Source organism: Typopeltis vanoorti, chromosome 13 (assembly GCF_054136105.1).
Source record: "Typopeltis vanoorti isolate ZY-2024b chromosome 13, IOZ_Tvanoo_1.0, whole genome shotgun sequence".
Taxonomy (NCBI): Eukaryota; Metazoa; Arthropoda; class Arachnida; order Uropygi; family Thelyphonidae; genus Typopeltis; species Typopeltis vanoorti.
The window spans coordinates 73,132,788-73,160,196 of NC_143561.1; the positions used below are offsets into that span (position 1 = coordinate 73,132,788).

Below are 27,409 nucleotides of genomic sequence, written 5' to 3' on the forward strand. Positions count from 1 at the left end.
AATACAAAAAAAAAAAATACGCTCTCTCTCTCTTGAATGCTTAACTCAAATTGATCAAGCAGAGTGAGTACATGGTAGGTGAGTAAAACAAACGCCAGATCACCAACGATTCGGCTGGTGGCGCGATTGTCGCCGCGCAGCCTCAGCATTAGTTGAGCTACTTTATCGTGAACAAAGAGACTGTGAAATGGCAATGCAGACGGAGAGCGTTTTTCGTCTCTATTAATTAAATTATTTATTCATTAGTCCCAATTAAACACTATTTATTTGTATTTTAGAGTTTCGTGAAAAAAAGAAAACCCCAAAACGAAACACCTAGGTTTTCGAGAGTTTTTTTAGGCAACCCGGCATTTAGCTTTCGTGACCCAGTGCTGTGTCGTGACCCACCATTTGGGAAACGCTGGACTAGGGGATGGAACAGATGATAAGGATAGTATGCATAGGCAAATAGGTTCAATGAATGGAGGGCAGGTAATTATGTGTGTGTGTGGGGGGGGGGGGGGTTCAACTATGGGAAACATAGGAAGAAGGAGAGGACACATGAGAAGATGGAAATGGAATTTATGCAGATACTAAGAAATAATTACCTGAGACAGCATGTAATGGAATGTAGGGGTTTGAGATTGCTCGATCTAGTAATTGCATCTGAGAATTTGTCTATAACCCATATGACTACATTGTCACCAGTTGGTGGGAATGATCATATGGTCAGGACCTGGGAGGCATCTAAATGCATGGAATTTTCAGTTAAGAGGGAGTATATGTGCAGGGGGTAGATGTTGATAGTGCATGGGAAGTGGTAAAGGAGTGTTACCTCAAAGAAGCTATTACTTCCCTCAAATATATGTGCAGACTGCATACCTAGAGTCAGGAAAGTAAATGAAGTGTGAGTTAAATGGATGAATATCATCATTAAGCTGAAAAAAAAAAAAAAATGTGGAGGGAATTCAAGAGGAAGGTGACCAGCAGACACATGAGTAATACAAAGCACAGGCCAGAAGGCCAACCAGTGTTGTAAGGGAAAAAAAAAGCAGAATATGAAAGGAAATCAGCAGTGCAAGCCAAAGATAATCCCAAACTTTTCCTTCGATATGCTGCAAGTAAAAGAAAGAATATTTATGGCAGAATGATTTTAATGAAAGCTGATGGTAGGGAGGTAACTGAATCAGTTGGAATAGTAGAATTACTAAGTGAATGCTTTGCATGAGTATACCATCCAGGTGGAGATGTTGCAGTAACAAGAGAGGCAAAGGCTCATATTGGAACTAACGTAAATGAAATGATGGAGTGAAATGAAAAAAAGATTATCAAAATTTTTCAGTGCTATGGGATTAGATGGTATACCAGCACAAGTTTTACATGCAGTTGCTAGGGGATTGTCAGCACTTTTGACCACATTTGTTTAATCTAAGTCTAGGTTGGTCCCAAGTGGGTGGAAAGAGTGGAAAATAGTTCCATTGCATAAAGAAGGCTCCAAGATTGATGTTGCAAATTACTGACTGATCAGCACATCAGTTGTTGTCAAGATACTGGAGAAGTTGATCAAGAGCAAAATACAAGATAGTTTTTGGGGACAACACAACATGGTTTTACAAAGGGTACATCATGTATCACTGTAAACCCATTACCTTGATCCAACTCAGCTGTCACTGTATTATAAAATGTGAGCAAGTTACTGAGACATGACGTGCCCTTTGTAAAACCATGTTGTGTTGTCCCCAAAAACTATCTTGTATTTTGGGGACTGTATGGTATCCTGTCAATGCCTTTTGCAAATTTCATTAGGATACCACATGGAATTCTTATCAGTAAATTGCAGCACATGGGAATGGATATAGGGTTGTTGGTTAGTTTTACGAACTCCCTTGATAAGTCTAAGGATTCCATGGAGTAGCCCATAATAATAATAAACAAATAAATTGTATTGCTTATTCCTTGTGTTTTTCATGTTAATTTAAAGAAACCTCTCATGGCACAAGTATCTCTTAAACAACAAACATCAATTCATATTTGGCTGAGAATATAAACGATAAATATCAGAAAGGCAGCAAATTGCTTTGGTGTGTATTGTGAATTGTATGAATATACAAAATGAATTGGAGATGATAATGATGGTATAAAATATGAAGATAAGTTGAAGAAGACATTGATAGAAAATAATTGAGAGAAATATAATCAGCAGTATATTTAATACTTGACGTGAACAAAACTATTAGAAACTAGAAATGTAGAAAGGCAGCTGGATGAAATGTTATTCATCCAAAAACTCAGATGTGGATGTAGACTCAGACTGCACTGTATTATTTATAAGACCTGGTCAGAAGATTGAATTCTAATGAGTAGAGTAGAGCTCTCATACTTTAGCATCCATCTATAAAAAAGGATGATAAATTAATTTGAGAATTACATGGGAATTTCCTTACTTGAGTGTTATAGGTTAAAAACTATGGTCATGCTGTGGTCGCATGGAATTTGCACACATTTTAGGCATATCCAGGGGTCTACAATAACTTGCATAAGGTTCGTTTTGCAGAAGTATTTTTACTTGTAAAAAATGCTAAAGTTAAAATATTGCCTTATTTTAAATAAGGTGCAGGTCTACCATTATCATATATCACATGGTAACTTGACACATTCTGTGATATAGGAAAAGATAAGTTTTGCACTTTTTTTAAAACAAAAATAATAAAGTGGGTTATTAATTTCCAATCTTCACACAGCATTGTGAACCTGTAACTAGATATTTTCTGTCATAGTAAATGTTTGCAGTCACCCAGAGATCAGTTTTAGTAGTTTAAGCACCACTACAATCATGGGGAAACATAAACTTTTTATTTTTTGTCATAATTCAAGCTTGGTGCATCCAACTCAACTGATAATGCCAAATAGATTTAAACTCTACCTGCCATTTTTGTTCACAACGAATGTGATACTCACTAATATATACATGTACGAGGAAGTACCCCAAAATAACCAGAATCTGAATTTGGCGTGTGCACATTTTCTAGTTATGGATGATGCCACTAGGCATTGTGAGCATGCAGTTTTTCATGCCAGTCTGGCAAGTGACACATCTTGTGTAAACGGCTTCGTTGTTCTGGCTGCTTTTTTTGTTAATGCTATTCGCAAGTTTGGCAATTTTGTGTTGGCTGACCACAAGGAACAGAGAGTGTGACTGATTTGTTTTCTTTTGGTTAAAACTGCAGCTATTATTATGCTTCAGCAAGCCTTTAAAGTCAATGCCTTAGGTAAAATGCAGGTATATGAGTGATTTTCCTGTTTCAAAAATGGGGACATGTCAGTTGAAGACTAACCATGATCTGGCCAACCTTCGACAAGTAGAAATGATGAAAACATTAAAAAGGTTTGCCAGGCAATCAATGAAGATCATCGAAAGACCATTGAGCAAGTTTCTGAAGAGACAAATCTGTAATGGAGTTTGTGCCAGTGAATTTTAACAGAAATTTGCAAATGAAACATGTCAGCTAAATTTGTGCCTTGTTTACTCACAGAGGATCAAAATACTCACCCAAATTTTACCTTCTTGCTCTTCATGTTTGCTTTGTCCAACAACTCCTTTACATCCTCCCTTATAGAATACCTCTCCCTTTCAGATCATTAGTTCCAACTAAGAGATTTAGTTCTTTCACTTTACCTTTGTATATTTGAATGGCATGACTAATATCATTAATATTTGTGCCAAAAAAACATGATTTTTTTTTTTTTTTTTTTGGTACACTGGAGTACTTCATTAAGTACTCCAGTGATGATTTGAATCCTTATACATAAATTTCTCCACGTTTATTGGAAAAATGTTGGAACAAGTGCAATGACTCACATGGACAGTACTTTGAAGGAGACTAGAATATGGTATTATAAACTTTAATAAAAATTTTATTTAAAAATAATTCTGATTATATTTGGGTATCCCCTTTTATTTTCTTTGAAATGACATGCACATCATTTACACAGCATTGTTTTGTATATTTCTATGTATCGGGTATATTTCTGTTAGGATGTCTCTTTGCTTTGTTAGTATGGTGTGTGTGTGAAAAAAAGTACCGAAGACAAATTGCAATTCTTAAAAAAATAAACTGAAGACAACATTTTTACTCAGCCAAAAGCAGATGATTTTAACTTAATTGTCCATTGAATACAAAAATGACATCTGTATTATTCCATCACCCACCTTTAAGAAAATGTCTTTTATTGCATTGAGCTTAATGCTGATACTCTTAGTAGGACAAGTAAGAAAAAATTATACATGTCATGTAGTGTGTGTACATGATTTTAATCTAAATAGTTTTTAGCGTTCCTCTTTCAGCATGTTCTAGTCAGTTACCATCTGTGATATGAAGGATAAAATTCTAACCTCAAAATTTAATGTACTGTACAAGTAATTATTTCTCTCTGATTAGAGTCCAAGAACATTGAGAATAGTATCAAAAATTATATAAATTATATTATTATATTATAATTATATCCTCAGTTATCGTTTTCCTACAATATTTAGGCTAGAGCTTTAGGTCTCTTGGACAATGGTCGTGGAAGGTCAGGAAGAGGGTTGTCTCGAAGAATAACTGGCACTTTTCGAGGAAGAGGGAGAGGAGTTATGACTCGTATTCGTACAACCGTTGACCACCGACCACGCAAAGTACTAACAAGAGGATATCGTTTGACTGACAAAGAGAGCTTGTCAAATCATTTCTCGGTGAGTATGATATGATATCATAATTTAAGATATGAGCATGGCGTCACTCAGTATATAACATTTAAATAAAAACTTTAAAGCATCTTCAAATAAAATTTTGAGTTAGTAGTGGTCTCTTGATTAGATCTTAGTGATGGAATAGAATAGGAAATGACATTCCATTCAGATAAAAGATAACCTTAGGATTGATTAACAAGAAGTTACTTTATTTTTTTTTTGTGCTTCAAGCTTGCATCCTTTCTAAGCACTGACCATCTGGATAATTTTTTCCACTACATAGCTACCAAGAAATTCCATCTTTATAATGTTTTTTGTGAACATGCACAAGGACCTATCTTTAGAGCATATTGACCTATTCTGGAGAGTTGCTTTCATAAAATGAAGAGATGAAAGTCAGAGGGACCTGATGCTCCATTCCTTCACTGTTGTAGCACTGTATGGCTTTTTGCAGTACATAAACATCTAATGGATGTCATTCCACTTTTCACATTTAGACAGCAATTTATTCAAAATGTGATATATAGATGATGAATAATATTGGAGATAACGTGCACCATTGTCTCATACTTGATTTAACATGAAACCATCTTCCTGTACTTTCAATTTACAGTTGAAATATATATTATGTATGTGTTGCATGATATGATGTCCCATTTACACTATGTAATTGTAGTGTTTTGAACAGCTTTTCTCTTGGCACCTTGTCATATACCTTTTCATGCTCAAATTTCCATCGATGCCATGATTCATATCAAAGTTTCTGGGGGGGGGGGGGGGCGCTATGCAGAAATTGGAATGCAAATAAATAATTTAACTAGCTAAAATTATTTACAAACTGATATTGCTAAGTCAATCTAGTATTATCGGAGGCATTTAAACAATCCACACTCAGTGAAGACAAAGAATGAAGTGACCTTGAGAACAAAGCCAGTTGTGCATCGAGGCCCTAGCACCCTTCATAGTATTTTCATTTTTTAATGTTGCAGGTAGATATGGTGGTGTGATGAAATCTATACAAGCTCACATAATTTCTGTTGCAGCTTTCATTAGGACCTTTCAGTAGTAATAGTGAGATAGTTTGTAATAGTAGAGTTTGCTAGTGAGTGTTAACTTTACATCGAAAACAACAGAGATTTAATACATGAATAGTCTGATAGTCCTGACAACCTCTTGAGGATACATATCAGGATTTTGATGATGATAGTCTGAAAATAATGCTTATCTCTTTATAACATCCTGAATGTTGTACATAGGTCATTACTCTTTTTACTGAAAAAAAAATTTCAACATTCTTTCCAAACATAAGTATGAAATTCAGTTTTTATAGCAGTTTTTTTACAGTGGCCAGTCAAATTGATATCTGCATGTATACTGAATCACTATTGAGTTCTAATCAAATTATGAGAAATTATTATGGAAAGTCGTGAAAAATTATAAAATTGTGTTTCTTGATACTGATATCAGTAATGTGAAAATAAATTAGGAGAATTTACTTTAATAGATTTGTCTAAATCAAGAACCACAACTGCTAAAATTTAGGGAAAAATTGCTTACTGTAAGAAATAAAGGTGGGGTATGAAAAAAAAAAAAAAAAAAAAAACCCTAATCTAAAATTTCCAGACAACTTTAGATGATAATTCTCTCATATACTATTAATCTACCTCCCAACCATTTAAATTTGGTTGGGAGGCAGATTAATATCATGCTATTGAGTCCAGACTTAGTCACTTCAGATTAATTTATTTATATGTTGTCCTAAAGATTAATGTACATAAATTCAGTTTAACACTGATAAGAAGTTCAAATTATTCAGGACAGATTCAAATGTCAGCAATTTTTCTAAATTGCTTTCAAAAATCCAGAATCAATGCAGATATATAAATGATTGAGAGATAACTAGTATCCTGCTAATATTTATAGCATTATCATCATTTCTTGATATCTACCATCATGGGGTGTACAGGATACTGTGATAGTACTACATAAATATCTGTAAATTCCTGCTAGCTTTCTGTCAGCAGTTTTCTTTTAAATTTGTTATTTATCAGATCATATTTTGTTCTGATTTCTGGGAGTTCCATTTATCATTTGTATTCTGAAAGTATCTAATACTGACATTTCTCTCTAATTTAATGTGCTTAACGGATTTGAATAATTATAATTGGCCTGTGTTTTATTTTCTATCAAAAGTTTGGTTTCTTTTTGGACAGAGGGTGTATAATGATATTTCTGGTCATTTATCCTTTAAGTTAAAAACCATTCATAATACTTAAAAAAATTACAAAATGGTATGCATAATTAGAATATCTCTTTGATTTTTTTTTTTTTTCATGATTCCCACCCATAAAAGGTTGTAAACTTATACAGGGGAGGCTGGAAAGTTCTGATAACCACACCTAGAACAAAAAGTGTATTAAAGCAACTGATATAACCACAAGAAAACATTCTAGTAGCAGAGTTATGAAGGTAGCTTATGTTCTTATTTCTTATATCCTCATATATATTCTGTCTTGTGGTTAATATAATTTACTTTAATATGATATTTGTTCTAGGTGTTTATCAGAACTTTCCAGCCCCCCCCCCCCCCCCATTAAATTTTAAGGCATTCTCTCTCTCTCTCTCTCTCTCTGTGTGTGTGTGTGTGTGTGTGTGTGTGTGTGTGTGTGTGTGTGTGTGTGTGTGTGTGTGTGTGTGTGTGTGTGTGTGTGAATGCATGCGCACACAAAACTTTATTATGACAAGACTTAATGTCATTCACAGAATCAGTAGGTTTCATGCCAAAGTTTGTCTGTCAGCACTGTTTTGTTTATTCTACATGATTAATTAAAATAAGTCTAATGTCATTGGAAAAAAAAATTCATAAACATGGTAAGCTTATTTAAAATTTGTATGCTCTTATAAAAGAAAACTTAGTATTTGATGCAGTAAGCTGTGTGTGTGTGTGTTGGCTATGTACATATATGACACTAATCATATGCATAGTCTGCGCTGTTAGCCTAGTGGCTTTGTGCTTCGCAACCATATGCCTAGAGAAGTGTCCTAGGTTCGATTCCCGTAGGCAACGAGAGGAGCTGTTAGCTGGTCTTGGGCATGGACAGCAGGGTTTTTCTCCCCAGTTTTAGTGGTTTTTCATCCTGCAAACAGGCAATTTGGTCCCATGAACACACACACACACACACACACACACACACACACACACACACACACACACGGATACAGTCAGGAATATCTGAGACGATCTCTCCAGCCATGGGTCTGAATTGTCAGCTGTGCCGGTCCTGAGCCCGGATAAAAATGGGGGGGGGTTTGAGGTGGTGCCGTACCTCCCCGTAAAAGGGTTCAGGCCTTTGTATCACCATACTAAATAAAAAAATAATAAAATCATATGCATGTTGAAATATAATCAGATTTGTGCTCCCTTCCCTTGTTTAGTTTCTTACACCTCTCCATGTTTTTGCTTTCAGCAATTCGGAGAGATTGAATGTACTGAAGATACAGAATTAGGTTTAGTTTTTACTTTTAAAACTAGAAGAGATGCTGAAATGGTAAGTAAATTTGTTTTTCTAAATAAATAATTTGACTGTACAGTTCAGGTGCATTTTTGTAATTACTTTTATATTAAGATTATCAGAAACAAGAGAAATGTTATATGCTTGTGTATGGGTCAAAGAAAATTATGTAAAATACTTGTATTACTGTTTGATATAATTTTCAGTTTAAATGTGTTGACACAGAGCCTGTGTAGCTCAGTGGATGGGGTGTTTGCCAACCACGGCGCTTAGCCGCACGAAGGAAGACTTGGTTTCGAGTCTAGTCGGCGACTAGAGGAAATTTTTCTAAGCCTTTTTTCGACCGGTTCCCGAGTTAGTCGATCTCTGGCATGGGCAAGCAGGTTTTTCCTCCTGGAAACTCGGGTTTTTCGTCCTGTAAACTCAAGAAAATCGACCGTAGAACCCACATTATTTCAGACATTAAATATATTGTGTTAGGGTTAGGGACCACGAGATGGCGGCACATTTGAGCCATCTCTCTTCACTGAGTACCGCTTAATTAGTGATAGCCTTGGGCCATCTATCTCTGATTGGTACCAGTGGAGATTGAACTGCCCACTCAGTCTCCAAAAGTTAGATAGGGCTAAATGGCCTCGCCTACTCCCCGTATACGGGAATAAAAAGGCGTTAGCTGATTTTTTTTTTTTTTTTAATGTGTTGACACATAATATGTATCAACACATTTAAGCTGAATGGGCTATATATTAGAAATTTGAATCATATCCAGTCTGATCTATTGCAAGCTGTTGGCCATAGCTTCTGTCCAACCTTGCCTCTACTACTACTTTTGATCTCAGATGATTTGCTTGCATTGTTACCTACAGAAAAAGCCAATCTCCTGACTTCTTTCTTTCTTTTCCTCCATTTCTTGCATTGGCAATTTGTTGAACTTCCTCATACTATTCCAAACTCACAGTGTTGTTTCCCCCCCCCCCCCCCCCACTTCTCCAGAAAATGATCAGAAGAATTTTATCCAACCTAAATACTGTAAGAAACCATTATAACAGTCAACTGCTACATAACCCTGAAAACCTCTTAATAAAAAAAAAATAATAATTTTGAGTATAAATTCTACATTGTCATTTATTTGAGGCCTTCCTTGCTTATTTAGACAGATGGCATGAAAAAAAAGAAGTTTGCAGAAATTGTCTTTGACATCTCTGGGGCATTTGATTTGGTTTTGCACAAAGGCCTGTTAAATCAGCTCCCATCATATTTGTTTTCAATCTAACTTTTCACCTGGGTTGCCAGCTTCCTCTGCCAGCCTGTTTGGCTGAGTGGTTAACTTACCGACTCTCCAACCAATAGCATGCAGGTTTCAAATTCTGGCATGGATGATTATCCTTAGGTGGAAGATCAATTTCATCACTTAGGAGCAGTGCTTTTTTTCTGGCGATACACAACAGTACACAGTTCCAGCACCTTTTTTCTTAAGTTTTTAAAAATTTGCGATTTATTGACATCAAAAGGTATCATAAATATTCCGGTAGATGGTACTGTGTTCACGAATTGAATTTTCAGTTTTGATTACTCATAAGTACCCTGCTTTCCTGTTCTTGCACGAGGAATTATGAATTATTGGAATGCATTGCCTGAGAGTGTGGTGTCTACAGAGAAATTGAATGTGTTTAAGGCATGATATGATGAGCTGTGTGTATGACCAAACAGACCTCCTTGATGAATCTTTGACTCCATGGGGTCCTGGGATAATAATAATATCTAACTTATTTTAAGATTTTGAACTTCAACTTCTTATCAGCTAAAACTCCAAGATCTCTAGCCCGATCAGTTTCTTCTGGCATAATCCCACCAATATAATGACATTGGATATTTCATTACACCAAAGTGAATGTCTTTACATTTACTAACATTGAACTGATAGCTAAACAGGAAGTTGTGTTCACTTCCGATTGCATCCAATTTCAGTTTATCAGTTCTATATTCACTCTGCAACAGGCAGGTGTTCATGTGAATTTTGAATTAATCTAAGTTAATCAGTGCAATCATTGTTCAAAATGGGTAAAGTAAGTACGGTAGTTACTTTATGCCAATGAGTAAAAACAGGAAGGCTGAAGAAGCAGAAATTGTTGAATCTACTTGTGATCCCGTGAACCTACTGGTGATCTTGTCATTTTCTAATTATGTCTCATTTTGCACTAAATTGAGCCAAATAATAATCAAAAATAAAAATGTTATATTACCTTCTTCATTATTTGTGACAATTATTGTGTTATCATTCCTTTTCAAATAAGCATTCTGATTTAATCACCAAAATTTAATTACCAAAGCAGGTGATGCATTTTTTTTTAAACATGAATGTATAACATCACTTTGCATGCCAAGAGAGAGGGAGAGAGAGAGAGAGCTTAGTATATATATATACTATAGAGCATTATTTTAGCTGCCACTGTTGCACTATCTTTAAAATTGGTATTTTTATGTTTTTGAAAGATTTGCATTTCTGTGGTTTTAGTTGTTAGTATCATATTTCATCGATCCCTTGTTCTAATAGTAGAAAGTTAGAAAAGATATTGTTAGAAATGGAAGTTCATAATCGTGACAAAATAAATGAGGATATTAATTTTCAAATTAAGGGATTTATTCATATGAACAATCCACAATAATGGAAGTATCAAAAAATGACCCAAAGATTAATGGATGTTTGTGCTATGTTAATCATAAATTGATGCATTATAGAATAAATACTAGGCTAGTAAACATTTTCTCAAATGTTAGGTACTTTCAAAGCAAGAAAATCTGTATAATGAGTTAACTGAAAATGAAGCTGGTACAGTTCTTTTCGTTGCTAGTGATTACTTCAGTTTAAGAAAACACATTTTGTTCACCTCACAGTGAGAGTACTGGTCCTTTTCATTCATAGTCTTTTTTTCTATGCTCAACTTGACTCAACTTTTTTCTGAGTTTTTATTACTAGTTTTGCATCCATCTTTTGGCCTCTGCTTTGACAAGAGACTTTTGGCCTCTGCTTTGACTAGTCCTGGGTAGTCTGTCCAGGATCATTCAGCTAGTGGGCTTGCCTGCAAGAGTCAATAGTGTCACAGTAAGTCTGGAGGTAGGGTCCCAAGGCTTGCAGTGGTGGCAGTATAGCATAGTATAGAATGCCAAGGTAGCCTTGCCATTTCACTCCTTAGTGTAGTTTTTGTTTGATGGAGAGCAAGCAGTCAATGTGGCTCCTGTGGCAGGTGGGAGCTCTAATATTGAGCTAAACTCCTCATGAAAATCAACACTTCTTTATTATCTTATTTATAAAGGCCCTCAGCAAACCTAAACCATGTCATGAAACTGTAGAAACACCAACAGAAACTCAGAAAAAAAGCAAAAAACATCAGAAGCTGCAATCAGTATACTACTTTTCTTAATAATACATTCAACAAGGAATGTTCTCTTGGAAAAAAGCTGCTGTGCTTCATCCAGAAGGGTTTGGAAGGATCTCCAAAGTCTGTAAAGAATATCCATTCAATTGAATCATCAACTAAGACATACTTTCAGAAACTTTACTTTGTGCGACATCTGTCGGGAGGGAGGGTAACAATTATGGTTCCCCTGCACATGCATAGATACACAAAACTTTTAACTTTTCCAGGGGTGTACTATCAGAGTGGGAACTCCTTATTGTACCAGATGAGATCTGCTTCAAAATGAAAGATCAGTGAGTGACAGCCATGAGGAGAATACTCATACACAGAGATGGTCACATGGTTCCCACAAGGAACATCATCCTTACATTCGCCACACCAAAACTTAACATCTGTCAAAGCAGGTTATCTCAACTGCCTAGTAAGGCTCTACATCTCAAACTTCCTGTCATGTAAAGACTATGAAACAAAGATTGCAAGACCAAAACACAAAAATGCTGTAATTGTGAGGAAGACCATTCAGCTTACTCCCAAACATCTAAATATGGAGGAATGAGAAGGAAATCCAAAAAAAATAAAAACAGAGCAAGTCACTTATCAGAAGCCGAAGAGACAGTATACAACAAAAGTGGCAGCAACATCTGGTAATCTCTCTTTACACTGATAAGGCAGCTGTAAAGAGTGCCAAAGGGATCCAAATCCATATGTTGTTCCTACCTTCTTACAGTTGCAACATTCCTGAATACGACTTGCTTGCCATCTACTTAAAGCAAATCAAGGAGAAAAATCAATATGGACTCACTCCTGAAGACATGCCAAAGATGGCCCCACTACCTGAAAATCTGCATAAAAAGGATAATTGAACATGCACCAGAGAAGATCAAAGACATACTTTGAGAAGACCCTCTAATAGATGGACTGTATTTAGATGGCATGGATACCTCCATTTCCCTGAAGAATTCATGTACCTAGTGCTATAAAGGTAGTATGCTTTGATGTCTTGGCTGTCCTTCATTCTCTAAAATGTAAAAAACCAGAACACTATTAATAGTATGCTTCATCTACATGACATATCTCTCAAGATGTCCTTCATGATATTATATTGCACTTTACCTTCTCTCTTTCACCTCCCCCCCCTTCCTTTTAATGGAAGATTTAATTGGACACAATGTGTTGGGTGGGTAGTGCTCACACAAACATAAGAGGAAGTGCTTTGAGCAAGCATATGCTCGATGAAAATCTCTCTCTCTCTCTGAAATGTTGGAAGCAACACCTTCCATGTGCCTACCCAGACATTTATTTAACTGTCTGTTCACCTTCCATTTGTCCACTGTTTAAGTAGACAAAGGGAGGGTGAAAAGCCTATTTGGAAGTGATCACTTTCACATGATATCCATCTTTCTGCATGGGCAATCACATACTACATGGATATCATGGTAGAAAATTGAACAAGCTGACTGGTTCACTTTTCCTCATTAGCAGAATTTGATTCTGCAACTATCAGCTCATCTCTTATCAGCAATGCAGTGAATCATGTAACTTGGTTATATAAGTTGCCAACTCTAATTCTTAAAACATCCATTCAACTTTCTCATTTTCCTAAGTCACAGTGGAATGATTATTGGATAGCAGCTGAGAAGTAAGTTTGGGTATTTCCCACAAATATTCCCCAACAACAAATCTAGTTGCTTTCAAATGTGCTCGAGCTCAAGTGAGATACATCTGATCTCAGAGTGAAGGAATCCTTGATCCAAGATACGTCTTCTATAATACAGTTAACCAACGGCAAAGTATGAGGAAGAGAAAAAAATCCAGAAAATTTAAGGCAGATAAACAACCTATCAGCTCTCCATCCTACAGCCTAATGGTTGCACAGTTGCTGACCCAACAGCAATTGCCAATACATTCGGGGAAATTTTTGCTAAAATATCATCTTCTTATCTCCCCCCCGAGTTCCTTGTTCGGAAAAAGCAAAGCAGAAAAACAACAAATCCAGTTTTTTTCAAACAGCACTTAAGTGCTGTCCATTATTTATTACGAGACAGGGAAACATCTGACCCCATCAACTGTTGCACCTTTACAACAGAATTTTCTGTGAGAGCATATATCTGGATACCTGGCAGAAAAAAGCAATTAATATTGTCTTTTCTAAGCTAGGGAAGGATCCAAAATCACGAAATTCTCTACAAGCAATAATACGTTTAGAGCTACAGAACAACCCAGTGTACTCTCATATCCAACATGTCCTCTCTCAATTATGGAAGCTACATTGAATGTATTCTTCTGTTAGATTCCAAGCACATTGGGATTAAGGGAAATGAGGCTGCAGATAGCTTACCAACCATCCACCATCTGCCTGTACCATATACTGATTACTAGCAGATTATCAAACATAAACTTCTATCCTGGTAGCAATCATTTTGAAATAGAGACTAATAATCAGCTTCACCAAATTAAGACTGAAATTAAATTATGGCAATGCGAGGTTCAAACAGAGGAATTTGTTCTTGCTTGGGGGGGGGGGGGGTGATGCTCTGTGTGATTTGGGTGATAACATACTAACCAGCATTCATATTTTAATCAACTGTCCTCATTTTTGTTAATCAGTGCCCTCACTATTTTAGTGACATTCATGATTGGTCCTGAGCCCTTATACACCCAGGAAGATATTATCAAATTACCCCTTCTTAATGTTAAAGCTTTTAAATATTTAAAAGCTTAAACTTAAATTCAATAAAACTTAATTAAAAAAAATTAACATCGTTTTTATTTACTGATTGTTATACCTATTTATTCCCATTATTTATTACCTTGTATGCAGATGTAGTATGACCATAGCTGTCCTTGCCCCATTAAACTCAAGCAAACGACCAGCGCACTGACATAAATCTTTTCAACTCACTATATATATATATAAAACTAGTTTGAATGACTATATACCGAGAATGAAAAAACAACAAGGTTTAATATTAAGATACAATTAGTTTCGTTGAATGATTCAACTTCTTCAGGTATCGCAGGCAAAGAATTATACAAAAAATGACAGAGACATGATAAAATTACATCAACAAATCTAGTATAAAAGACAATAGTACATTTTAAAAACAGGAATACGAGCTTGAGTTCTAAATTAAAGTTGACTATGTGCGTGAGCTGCCACGAGTGTGCCAATACTGAACAGAGGCAATGTGTGCGTCAGAGAGATTGAAGCTAAGGCTGTTGTTAATATGAGATGAATCTAGCGAAATTTCTCTAGATTTGATGATCTTTCTTTCGAGTTCATCATAACACACACACATGGATATTAGAAGTTTTTGGCCAGTCTACGAGGTGTTGGCGGCCTTCATCCAAGTTAATAGAGAAGAGAATGTGGCTAGAGAGAGAGAGCGCTGGCTCCGGTCCTATTGTAGGAAATGTCTCTCTGGTGTTCTTCCATACTCAAAAGGATGGATTTAGCTGTTTGGCTGTAATGTGGTTTTCCATATTCACACAAAATTCCTTTTGCATATGGAAGAACACCAGAGAGACATTTCCTACAATAGGACCAGAGCCAGCACTCTCTCTAGCCATGTTCTCTTCTCTATTAACTCGGATGAAGGCCGCCAACACCTCATAGACGGACGAAAACTTCTAATATCCATGTGTGTTATGTTGAACTTGAAAGAAAGATCATCGAATCTAGAGAAATTTCACTAGATTCATCCCATATTAACAACAGCCTTAGCTTCAATCTCTCTGATGCACACATTGCCTCTGTTCAGTATTGGTGCACTCGTAGCAGCTCACGCACGTAGTCAACTTTAATTTAGAACTCAAGCTTGCATTTCTGTTTTTAAAATGTACTATTGTCTTTTATACTAGATCTTTTGATGTAATTTTATCATGTCTCTGTCATTTTTTGTATAATTCTTTGCCTGTGATACCTGAAGAAGTTGAATCATTCAACGAAACTAGTTGTATCTTAATATTAAACCTTGTTGTTTTTTCATTCTCGGTATATAGTCATTCAAACTAATTTTTTATAATATTTTCTACCGAGTAAAGATGAACAATAATATATATATATATATATATATATATATATATATATATATATATATATATATATATATATATATATATATATCAGGGGCGAATATTCCGGGTGTGTGGTGCACACCTGCAGAATAGCAATTCACTTATATTTTTTCATTTATTCTTGTTAAAGACTTCCCTAATTGTTTCCTGGCTTTGTAGATTCCTAAAATTAAATACAATATACTAATACTTCATGAAGAGGACACTTTTCGACATGTAAACATTGCATCACATTCGCATTAATAGCCCAGGTGTACGGTCACAAATACAGACACCTTTGAGCCCTTTGAACAGATGTACAGATGGCACAACAAGTCAAATGCTCAGTGTTACAGTGGTTTTAAACCACCCAGAAGGTGAGGCAGGGTGTGTGCTGAGACAATAACACCCAGAAATGTGGTTGGCTATTGTGTCAACCAATCCAATTGAACTTTGTCACGAGTTGCTGTTTGTTTTCTGGGTTTCATCTGTTTTGCGTGTGTGAAGTGTAAACTGAATTGTTTAGGACACCGATATAGATAAGTTTTTAATATATAATTTTCTAAAATAATTTATAACTTTTTTGTCCATATTTACAATGAGAACAGCATTTACAATCTAATGAATGTTCCCATTTTCTGCTAGAACTTTTACAGATTGTATGATTGTAGTCAAAGGAGGTAAGCTTCGTTCTCCTCTTCCAAATTTATTATATTTACGCCTTTGATTGATTCAAATATATCAAACAAATATAACATTTTCCTTCATTATTGTTTTTTGATATATCTTAAAACAAACATATTAGCCCTCCCTTTATGCAGATTTTGTTACATTTAATTGATAAATTAAAGTATTCAAAGTTATCCTACAGTTAACTGCATTGGATCAATTAAGATGAATGCTGATGCTCTGTGCACTCTTAAAACTTTTGTACATTGATAAAAATGCATTCATACTGTCAAATTGACATGAATTTTGTAGCACAGGTTGCATAAGCCACATGACAGCACATCCAACTGAAATGGGCACGAGAACCCACTGGTGTGTGCGTGTGTGTGTGTGTTAAAGATGAAAAGAAATTATATACAGGATTTTTTTAATCCTTTATCCAAGGAAACAAATCAATGTTTTGTGCTTGAAATATATTCATGTCTGAGCTACTTATATATATACAGACTAATGAATTCACATCACTTGCCTTAGTATGTATCCCATAATGCAAAGCACCCCCCCCCCTTTCTGACATGTAAAATGCTATGCATAATAGGGAGGGTCACTACCCAGACTGGTTTTAACCATTATTGAGGTTTCATCAGTGGGAGCCAGTTCTGGAAGAGGTACCAAGGTTGAAGTAATGCAGAAGTCATTTATATATATCATATACAAGTAGCCAAAAAGTGCTGAACCCTATTAATCAAAATCTCTGAATGAAAGAAAGATGTCGAAATTTTTACCTTGGGTTTATTATATGCTAAAGATACCAATAAATTATATACTTAGTTTTTAATCCTTTAACCCAGTGTTTCTCAAACTTCAGATATCTGCATACCCCCTTCTTAAATTTTCATTATTACCAAGTACTCCCTTATCAAATAATAAATATTTTCATTATTACCAAGTACCCCCTTATCAGATAATAAATAAATAAAGTATATTTCATTGTAAATGTCTATTTTATTTGAATTTATATGTTCATGTAAACAAAAAATATGATTTATTTTTAATAGAACAAAATTTGTAATAGGTTCCTCTTCGTTTCCCGTGCATGAAAATCCACACTGCAAGTAATTCATATCATACTTAGGAAGATTTTTCATCTTCTTCTTAGTTGGTTCTCTAGAGATGTCAGACGACACACCCTTATCAATTTCATTTGATCCAGATGCAATATCAACGTTTTCTTATTGCTTACAGCTGCTTGTATTTGCTATATTACTCTCTTTTCTGGGTTTTATAAATCCAATCTTTAACCAATGATCCATACTTAAGAATTTGAAAGCTAAAAAAAATTACCGTATTTACTCAAATATAACTCGCACTTTTTTCCCAAAATTAAAGTTGAAATATCGTGGTGCGAGATATATGCAAGGATTTTCGGAAACTAAAGTTTTCAGAAAAATTTTCACTATCGCTACTTTAGGCATCGAGAACGGTTTCCTTGTGTATAACATCAAAGTCATCTACCCAAATAGCTTCATCTTCTTTCCCATTATTTCAAGCAAAAATTACTTCAAGTCTTGTAAATCAATAATTTACAAGACTTGAGATATGTCATCATCATCAAATTCCTGCCATGTACCCTCAAGGGGTGCACAGGATATGATAGTACTACATGAAAAAAATTACATCATTACTAACTTCCTATCTACAATTTTCCTTCAAATCAGTCTGTTACTTGTCAAGACTCCAACATTATCAGATCTTATATTTTTATCGTCTAAGGCACTTTGTACCATATAAATCCACATATATCTTGGTCTTCCTCTGGGTCATTTTGCTGCCAACCAGGCAAAGAACACTTGTTTTGCTAATTTTTCTTCACCCATTCTGTTTAACTGACCATACCACCTGATTGTCAGCATCCAGCATCATGACAATGCTGACAATGTCAAGTTCTTTCCTAACATCGTCGTTTTTAATATGATATTGGCATTGATGCCATCTGTTCACGCCTATAATCTTTCTCAGGACTCTCATATCTGCAGTCTCTAGTCTTTGGTCAAGTATTTTACTTCTGACCCCAGCTCTCAGATCCATAAGTTAAAACTGGTTTGAACACTGTCTTGTATACAGCTAATTTAGTGTTCTATATGAATTTATTCAATTGACTTCCCACCATACCAGCTTTGTTGATTCTGTTGTCTATTTCTATATTTAATTTACCATCTTCACTAAAAATCGTGCCTAAGTAGCTGAAATGTTTTACTTGTTCCACAGGTTCTCCATTCACAACACAGTTGATGTTTTCAATGATTCTGCCTATTTTCATTGTTTTTGTATTGCTGACCTTCATACCATATCTATTACAACAGTTATTCAATTTAGTCATAGTATCTTGCAGACTTGTAGCGGATTTATTTAGAAGAATAACATCATCTACATAAAGCAAAGAGTTGACATTAATATCTCCAATTTTGATATCATGTTTAATACCACTTTCCTTCATAATGTGATCCATATAGATAATGAATAACAGAGGGGATATAATGTACATCCTTGTCTCACACCAGATTTAACATTAAACCATCTTCCTGTATTTCCTTCAATTCTAACTGCCGACTTACAACTCAAATAAAAACTAAGTATTGCTTGATATAATGCCCCATTGACACCATATAACTGTAGCGTATTGAATAACTTCTCTCTTGGCACCTTGTCATATGCCTTTTCCAAATCAACAAAACTTAAATACAGATCTTTGTTATATTCCCATGCTTTCTTGCCTATTTGTCGCAAAGTGAAGAGCTGATCCTGACAGCCTCTATTTGGCCTGAATCCAGCTTGTTCTTCACCAAGCTTTTCTTCCACAATTCTTCTCAACCTTTTCTGAAGTATACTTGCATAGATCTTGCCAGGAACACTCAGTAGGGAAATACCTCTGTAATTCTCACATTGAGTTTTATTTCCCTTTTAAGATATGTAGAGAAATGTAGAGCAGCTATTAAGAAGTGCATATGATTGGTGCGGTATTAACAAAAGATCGCCCGAACCAAAGACAAATTAGCATGTCAACAGTTGAGTTGAAATGTTAATTCTCTTCAACCGCATTCCATAATATCTGAAACACATTCACTATATATTTCTTAGTTTTAACACGTTCACGACGAGTTGGTGTCAAGCAAAATCATATGTTGCACCGGCAACATACGGTTTTGCTTGAGTCTAAACAGCAGTTTCTGGCGGTGCGATGTGATTCATTAGTTAGTGCCATTTTTATCCCAGTTGTCTCTAATTGCATTATTTGTTGAGAAATATAATGGTTCCATGCGTTAATGATGCATAGCCGAAAATTGTCACATATCGCCTGAAGACCTTTCGCACTTTGAGAAACACTGCTTTAACCCAAAGTATCCTTTGGGTTAAAGAGATATACCCAGGAGAGATACCAAAGTATACTTTGGTATCTCTCCTGGGTCTGGCTTCTACTGATGAGACCTCAATAAAGATAGAAACGAGTCTGGATAGTGTTCCTTCCCATTATGCATAACATTTTACAAGTCCAAAAGAGGTTGTGCTTTGCATTATGGGATACATCCAATGCCTTTTCAAATCAACAAAACTTAAATACAGATCTTTGTTATATTCCCATGCTTTCTTGCCTATTTGTCGCAAAGTGAAGAGCTGATCCTGACAGCCTCTATTTGGCCTGAATCCAGCTTGTTCTTCACCAAGCTTTTCTACTACAATTCTTCTCAACCTTCTTAATACCAAAGTATCTCTCCAGACCCAGGAGAGATACTTTGGTATCTCTCCTGGGTCTGGCTTCTACTGATGAGACCTCAATAAAGATAGAAACGAGTCTGGATAGTGTTCCTTCCCATTATGCATAACATTTTACAAGTCCAAAAGAGGTTGTGCTTTGCATTATGGGATACATACAAAGACAAGTGATGTGAAGTCATTAGCCTATTTATACAAGTAGCTCAGATGTGAATATATTTCATGTGCAAAACATTGTTTTGTTTCCTTGGGTGTAAAGGATTAAAAACCAAGTGTATAATTTCTTGCTCTCTTTAACATATAATAAGCCCAAAGTTTTAAAAAAAAACTTTGGGTTGGACAATATATATATATATATATATATATATATATGCCATCATCATCAAATTCCCACCATGTACCCTCAAAAGGTGTACAGGATATGATAGTATTGCATGAAAAATTTACATCATTACTAACTTCCTATCTACAATTTTCCTCCAGATCAGTCTGTTACTGGTCAAGACTCCAATATCATCAGATCTTATATTTCTATCGTCTAAGGCACTTTGTACCCTATCAAACCACCTATATCTTGGTCTTCCTCTGGGTCGTTTTCCTGCCAACCTGGCAGAGAACACTTGTTTTGCCAATCTTTCCTCGCCCATTCTGTTTAAGTGACCATACCACCTGAGATTAGCTCTGCTAACACATTCCTGGATATTGACAATGTTAAGTTCTTTCCTAATATCCTCATTTTTAATATGATATTGCCATTGATGCCATCTGTTCATGCCTCTAATCTTTCTCAGGACTCTCATATCAGTGGTCTCTAGTCTTTGGTCAAGTGTTTTACTTCTGACCCAGCTCTCAGATCCATAAGTTAAAACTGGTTTGAACACTGTCTTGTATACAGCTTATTTAGTATTCCGACTAATTTCTCTCTTATTCCATATGAATTTATTCAATTGACTTCCTACTATACCAGCTTTATTGATTCTGTTGTCTATTTCCATATTTAATTTACCATTTTCACTAAAAATCGTGCCTAAGTAGTAACTGAAATGTTTTACTTGTTCCACAGGTTCTCCGTTCACAATACAGTTGACATTTCAACAATTCTGCCTATTTTCATTCTCTTTGTCTTTTTATTGATGACCTTCATACCATATCTATTAAAGCAGTTATTCAGTTTAGTCAAGGAATCTTGCAGACTCGTAGTGGATTTATTGATAAGTATAACATCGTCTGCATAAAGCAAAGAGCTGACATTAACATCTCCAATTTTGATATCATGTTTAATACCACTTTCCTTCATAATGTGATTCATATAGATAATGAATAACAGAGGGGATGATGTACATCCTTGTCTCACACCAGATTTAACATTAAACCATCTTCCTGTACTTCCTTCAATTCTAACTGCTCACTTACAACTCAAAGTATTGCTTGATATAATGCCCCATTGACACCATATAACTGTAGCGTATTGAATAGCTTCTCTCTTGGCACCTTATCATATGCCTTTTCCAGATCTGCAAAACTCAAATAGAGATCTTTGTTATATTCCCATGATTTCTCCACTATTTGTCGTAAAGTGAAGATCTGATCCTGACAGCCTCTATTTGGCCGGAATCTAGCTTGTTCTTCACCAAGCTTTTCTACTACAATTCTTCTCAACCATTTCTCAAGTATACTTGTATATATCATACCAGGAACACTTAATAGGGAAATACTTCTGTAATTCTCACATTGAGTTTTATTTCCCTTTTTATATATGGGTACTATGAGAGCTCTACTCCAATCATCGGGAATTCGTCCCTTTGTCCAGGCCTTCTGAACTATGCAGTACAGCCACTGCAAGACTTTTATACCACCATACTTCAGCATTTCTGGTCGAATATCATCTACTCCTGCTGCCTTTCCACATTTTAAGCCTTTGATGGCTTTTTCTACTGCAAGTATGGATATGTATTCCAGACTGTATGCCTGTTGAGTGTTTTTTATCACTGTGCTATCACTGCTTGTTTCATTTAGCAATTTCTGGACGTAATTACTCCATACTTCAAGGATAGCTTTTTCTCCCGTTTTCATGTCACCTTTATCATCTCTAACTCCTTTTACAGTACTCTTTCCTCCATTTCTAAGCTTGTCATGTTCTTGCCAAGGTCCTCCATGACTTTTGTTTAGCTAGTTTTACACAATGTTTAGCTTTCTTACATTTGTCTCTGTATTCTCTAAGAGTAGAAGCTGACTTATTTGCCAGGAACTTTTGATATGCTTTCTTCTTTTCCTTCACTGCCTCTTTAACTTCCCGTGTCCGCCATGGAGTTCTGATTTTTCTATCCTTGCAGACAACCTCACCACATGCCTCTCTGGCTGAATCAATCAAGGTTTTCTTCAAGGCTTGCCACTGAATCTCCAAAGTTTGGTTCCTGTTCTCAAACTCTTTCATTTTTTCTTCAATAATCGTTGTGTATTTTAGTCTACAGTTCACATTTGAGAGCTGCTCAACTTTTATTCACTTTAAAACTTTCTTACATGTTATTCTTTTCAATATGAAATTCAATTTTATCCTGCTCAAGACTAAATAGTGATCACTTCCAATTTCAAATCCTGTGTACACTCTGGTGTCCTGCACTAGGGAGAAAACATCACTATCAACAATAACATAGTCAATGAGACTTTTCTTATTCCTTGCCTCTTCTCTCCATGTGAATTTGTGCACATTTTTATGTTGGAACATGGTATTAGTAATAACCAGTCCAAGTCCTGAGCAGAAATCCAACAAATATTTGCAATTATTATTAGCTTTGCTATTTTCTCCAAATTTTCCCAAAATATTTTTGTATGTCTGACAATCATTTCCTACTCTGCTATTTAGATCCCCAACAAGGACCAACTTTTCCTTTTTCATTGTGTTAGATGCGTTCTCTAAAGCATCAAAAAATTCCTCCACTTCTAGCTTAGTAGAACCTTCTGTGGGATCATAGGCACAAATAAGTCTCATTGTCCAGTTCCCCATTCTGATATTTGCCCACATCACTTTACTTGAGACTGCCTGCCATTCAAGAAGATTAGCCTCGTATTTAGTGTTGAATACAATGGCTACTCCTTCTTTTCCTTGATTGTCTTGCCTGAATATAACATTGTGTATTTATTGCTCAGAAAGATCTCAGATTTCACCAGTTTTTCTTTTTTTTTTTGTTTCAGTCACCCCATTATGTTGATCTGATACTTATCTAATTCATTGGCTAGCTCCATTTCTTTGCCATTCAGGCTTCTTGTGTTGATAGTTCCGATCTTTAACTCTGGTGATGTTGAGTTGGGATGTTTTTTCAGATTTGCTGGTTAGCCAGGTGATTAGTATATCTACTCTCTAGTCATCAGCTGTAAATTCGAATCCTTGTCATGAAGTGTGGATGTTTTTTTGAATGTTTTTAGGTGGTAGATGAATTTTATACCTGTAGTGAGACTGCTGCCCTGCTTATTGGATGCCTGATGTAGACTGAAAAATTTCCATCTTTTTTTTCTAGAGCAGAATTTCTGGATGTCCTTCAGACTAACTTTGTTGTATAATTTGGGCATGAATTTAACATGCAGAAACAACTATATGGTATTTACCCTTTTGAGAATGCTGGTGCTATCGGCTGCCATTTTATTTGTGTAAAAGTTGTTAATTTAAGATGGTTTATGTGCAATCTCTTCCAGTTTAAACCCTAAATAATCCTAGGTGCTCACCTGTGGCATAAATCAAACACTATTTAATAGTCCAATCCAGGTTACAGATATGACCAATCCAGGTTGCAGATATGACATTTTACCTGCTTGACTAAAGCTGTTTTGGATGTATCTGAGTTTCTGCATATGAAATGAAAACTTGACAGTTCACGGTTGCTTGTTGAGAACAGTTTTCATTTACCAACACATGAATCTGCTTGTGGTGTAACATAAACTATTTAAACAAAACATAACTATGCCAATGGAATTTCATTGGCTTGCCAAAATCTCATTGACACAGTCAAACCAAACCATGCAGGGCTTTTTTGTTTTACTGCTATGTGAAATCACATCTCTTCCAAATTATAAGGCTGCTCTTCATTTCAAATGTTCATAAAGATGGGAATGAATGATGTAGTGTGATTATTTTGCAGTGGTTTCATCATCTTCAGCTTCACCTGCTGATCTCCCAGATGCATATCACAGCATGTGGTGTCTGGGAGTATGACAGGGAGAAATCTCACTTCTTCTTTTATTTATCTCTGAATTTTGTTGATTATTTCTATAAACATAGCAATCACCAGTCTTTCTTTCTTTTGTTGGTGCAATAAATTACATTATTGCACCAACATTAAAGACAAATCCTCTGTTTTTTTCAGTGCTGGTATCTTCATTCTATCATGGGGGGGGGGTGAAATGGGTGCATTGTCAATTTCCCATTTTGAAGTTTGTTTGTATTACTCTACTTGACATGGTCTACCATTTAAGTCCCATATTTAATTCTGTTGAGTTTTAAGTTGCATTTATGAACATATTAATGATTTTGAATTTCATTTTTAAGGAAGCTTTTTTTCAAAACTAGTTATTTCAGTGAGTTGGAATATTAACTCAGATGGAAATGATAATATTATAGTGATGTTTAGCATTTACTTCCGTCTTTTAATTACAAATTTTATTTCAATTCTTGAAATTGTCATATTTTATCTCCATAATTAATATAATATTTTAGACGACATCAACTTTTAAAATATCTTATCTTTTAGGCTGTATCCATGGGATCTAAATATAATGACCAGATTATGTCTATGACTTGGTTTAGGGATATAACTAAAAATTCTGATCTATCAGTAGATGCAGAAGGAGAAGAGGAATTTGCTACTGAAGAGGTAAAATTTCTTCTTTAATTATATTAGACTCATGCTGTCTAAATTTAGAATGTGATTAAATGTAAAAATAACTAATATGTATAATTTTCTTAATTTTGTTAAAATATACATTGCATGCATTTATATGATGTCTGTTTGCAAGCTGGATGATCTTTTTGTGATCTCTTTGCAGACAGACTTAAAAAAATGAGGTAGTTTTTTTTTAATGGAAATTAATCAGATTTACATTTTAAGAAACCATGAAATATTGCTTTTGTGCTATAGTAAATATATGTTAAGCTGGGTGTGAGGTCGGGGGGGGGGTCTTTTAGACACTCCATAATTAAATATGGTTTAATGTTTTCATATGCTGTGGATATATTTATTCACTTGCACAGACTTTAAAACCATAGCATGTTGTTTGTGCCTGTTGAAGTTACTAAGAAATCTGCTGCACTGAGTTCAAATCATTTCCAGTAGCTCTCCATTTGTCTGGAGCTGTTAATTTCAGTTGATATGTGTCGAATCCATATTTTTAAGATATATTAAGTCCTGGAGACTAGTGGTGCTCCACAAAGGCTCAGTATTTGGTCCTTTATTGTTTAATTTGTACATCAGTGATATGAGAAATGATTTGACAAGAAATATTCACTTGTTTGCTGTTGGTGCAAAATAGGAAGAGTAATAGTAAATTCAGGTGATGTAGAATCCTTCATGATGACTTAAATGGACTTACAGTATGAGCAAAAACAAATGGCTGCTAGTTTAATGTGACCAAGGTGATGCACTTTGGGAAGAGATCACGAGCTGTGTACCATACTTCATACATTTACCAACACATGAATGTGCTTCTGGTGTAACATAAACTGATGCCACAGTGATTGCGGACTAGGAGTTTAGAAGGTATCCAAATGTGCATATTCCTTTTTTATAAGGCTTTAATAAGGTTGCATCTGGACTACTGTGCACAGATCTGGTCATCCATATTCCATGGGGATGAAGAAGTTGTGTAGAGGATCAAGAAGTGAGTGAAGATTATGGCAGGGCCATGGAATGTTCCCTGTGAGAATAGATTGAAGGTCTGTGGGCTTCAAACACTAGCTGGTGGGTGGAAGAGAGGAGACATGATAGAAGTATATAAGTTATTAAAGGGGGTTTCATAGGATTGATATTGAAAACTTTTTTTTTTTTTCAGTACATGGCAGAAAGGAAGAGAATGATGGAATCACCCATGGAAATTGCTTAAAAATGTGGTTTGCAAAGTTATTAGAACTAGATTTTGTTGCTTTAAGGGTGGTGAATGGGTTGCCAGGAGTGGTTTAGTGCTTCTTCAGTGAGGAATTTAAGGAGAGGTATGATAGGTATTGTCTGAATAATGGATCTCCCATGATGAATCTTCTGACTGCAGTCAGAAGATTCATCATGGGAGATGGAGATACCTTTATAATAATATGATTATCGGACTGTTAATTAGCAAAAGTTATTTCACATTCGGGAAAACTTAAGCAATTAGGGTGGAAGCAGTTGAGTGTGTGTGTGTGTGTGTGTGTGTGTGTGTGTGTGTGTGTGTGTGTGTGTGTGTGTGAAAGCACCCGTGAGGCAAGTGAGTGTGAGAATGACCAAGTGCAGATTCTGGTGTCTCAAGCAAAAATATTGAATAGGGTATTCAATTTAGAAAGTAAGAGTTGTTGGGGTCCTTATGGGATGCTACAGTTCCAATACACTAATGCCAGAAGTATCAGGAACAAGCAGGAGAAGTTTTTGGCATTGGTTAATACAGCCTCGCCAAAAGCTATATAGAATAGTGAGACTTGGATAACAACAGACAATGTAGTTACTGGTATAGAATGTGAAGGGTTTAGTGTTTTCAGGGAAATAGAGAAGATAGGATGAGGGGAGGGGTACTGCTGATGATAGCAGATGAATTGCAGCCAAAAATAATAGGAGATAGACAGGAGTGTGGCTGTTCATTTGAAACAGTCTGGTGTGAGATCAAAGCCAGTATGATGACAAAATATACAGTTGGTTATTGCTATAGGCCAGGGGGTTCCATGGATGATCTAGAAAACATGCATCGCGAAATTAGTACAATGAGTGCAGGTCTAGGGATTATTATGGGAAACTTCAACTATGGAGATATACTGGAAGGAAGGAAGATCACATGGCAGGAAGGGAATGGAATTGATACACCTAATAAGAGATAATTACTTGATGCATCATGTGATGGAGGCAGTAGTGAGCCATGGAAATTTTAACAAAGAGCTCGCATAGTCGAGTAAAAAAAACAAACAAAAGGCCTAACTTAGCCCTTATAATACTTATATTGCGACTTTGTAAAGCTTCTGACAGATATGATAATTCCTGTTGGATATCGATCATTAATGGTAGATCTTTTAAAAATTGAGAAGTCGGTTTAAAAAGCCCTTATAT

General features: G+C 35.5%; 1 protein-coding gene across 1 annotated transcript in view; it reads left to right on the top strand.

Annotated features, from left to right (window-relative positions):
• swm (Zinc finger protein swm) overlaps nucleotides 1-27,409 on the top strand; it is a 370,656-nt gene that overhangs the window by 312,987 nt on the left and 30,260 nt on the right. Inside the window, exons 17-19 of the mRNA XM_090402359.1 lie at nucleotides 4,514-4,711; nucleotides 8,176-8,256; nucleotides 24,878-25,000. Coding sequence (XP_090258485.1) covers nucleotides 4,514-4,711; nucleotides 8,176-8,256; nucleotides 24,878-25,000 — 402 coding nt within the window. The remainder of the gene's footprint in view (nucleotides 1-4,513; nucleotides 4,712-8,175; nucleotides 8,257-24,877; nucleotides 25,001-27,409) is intronic.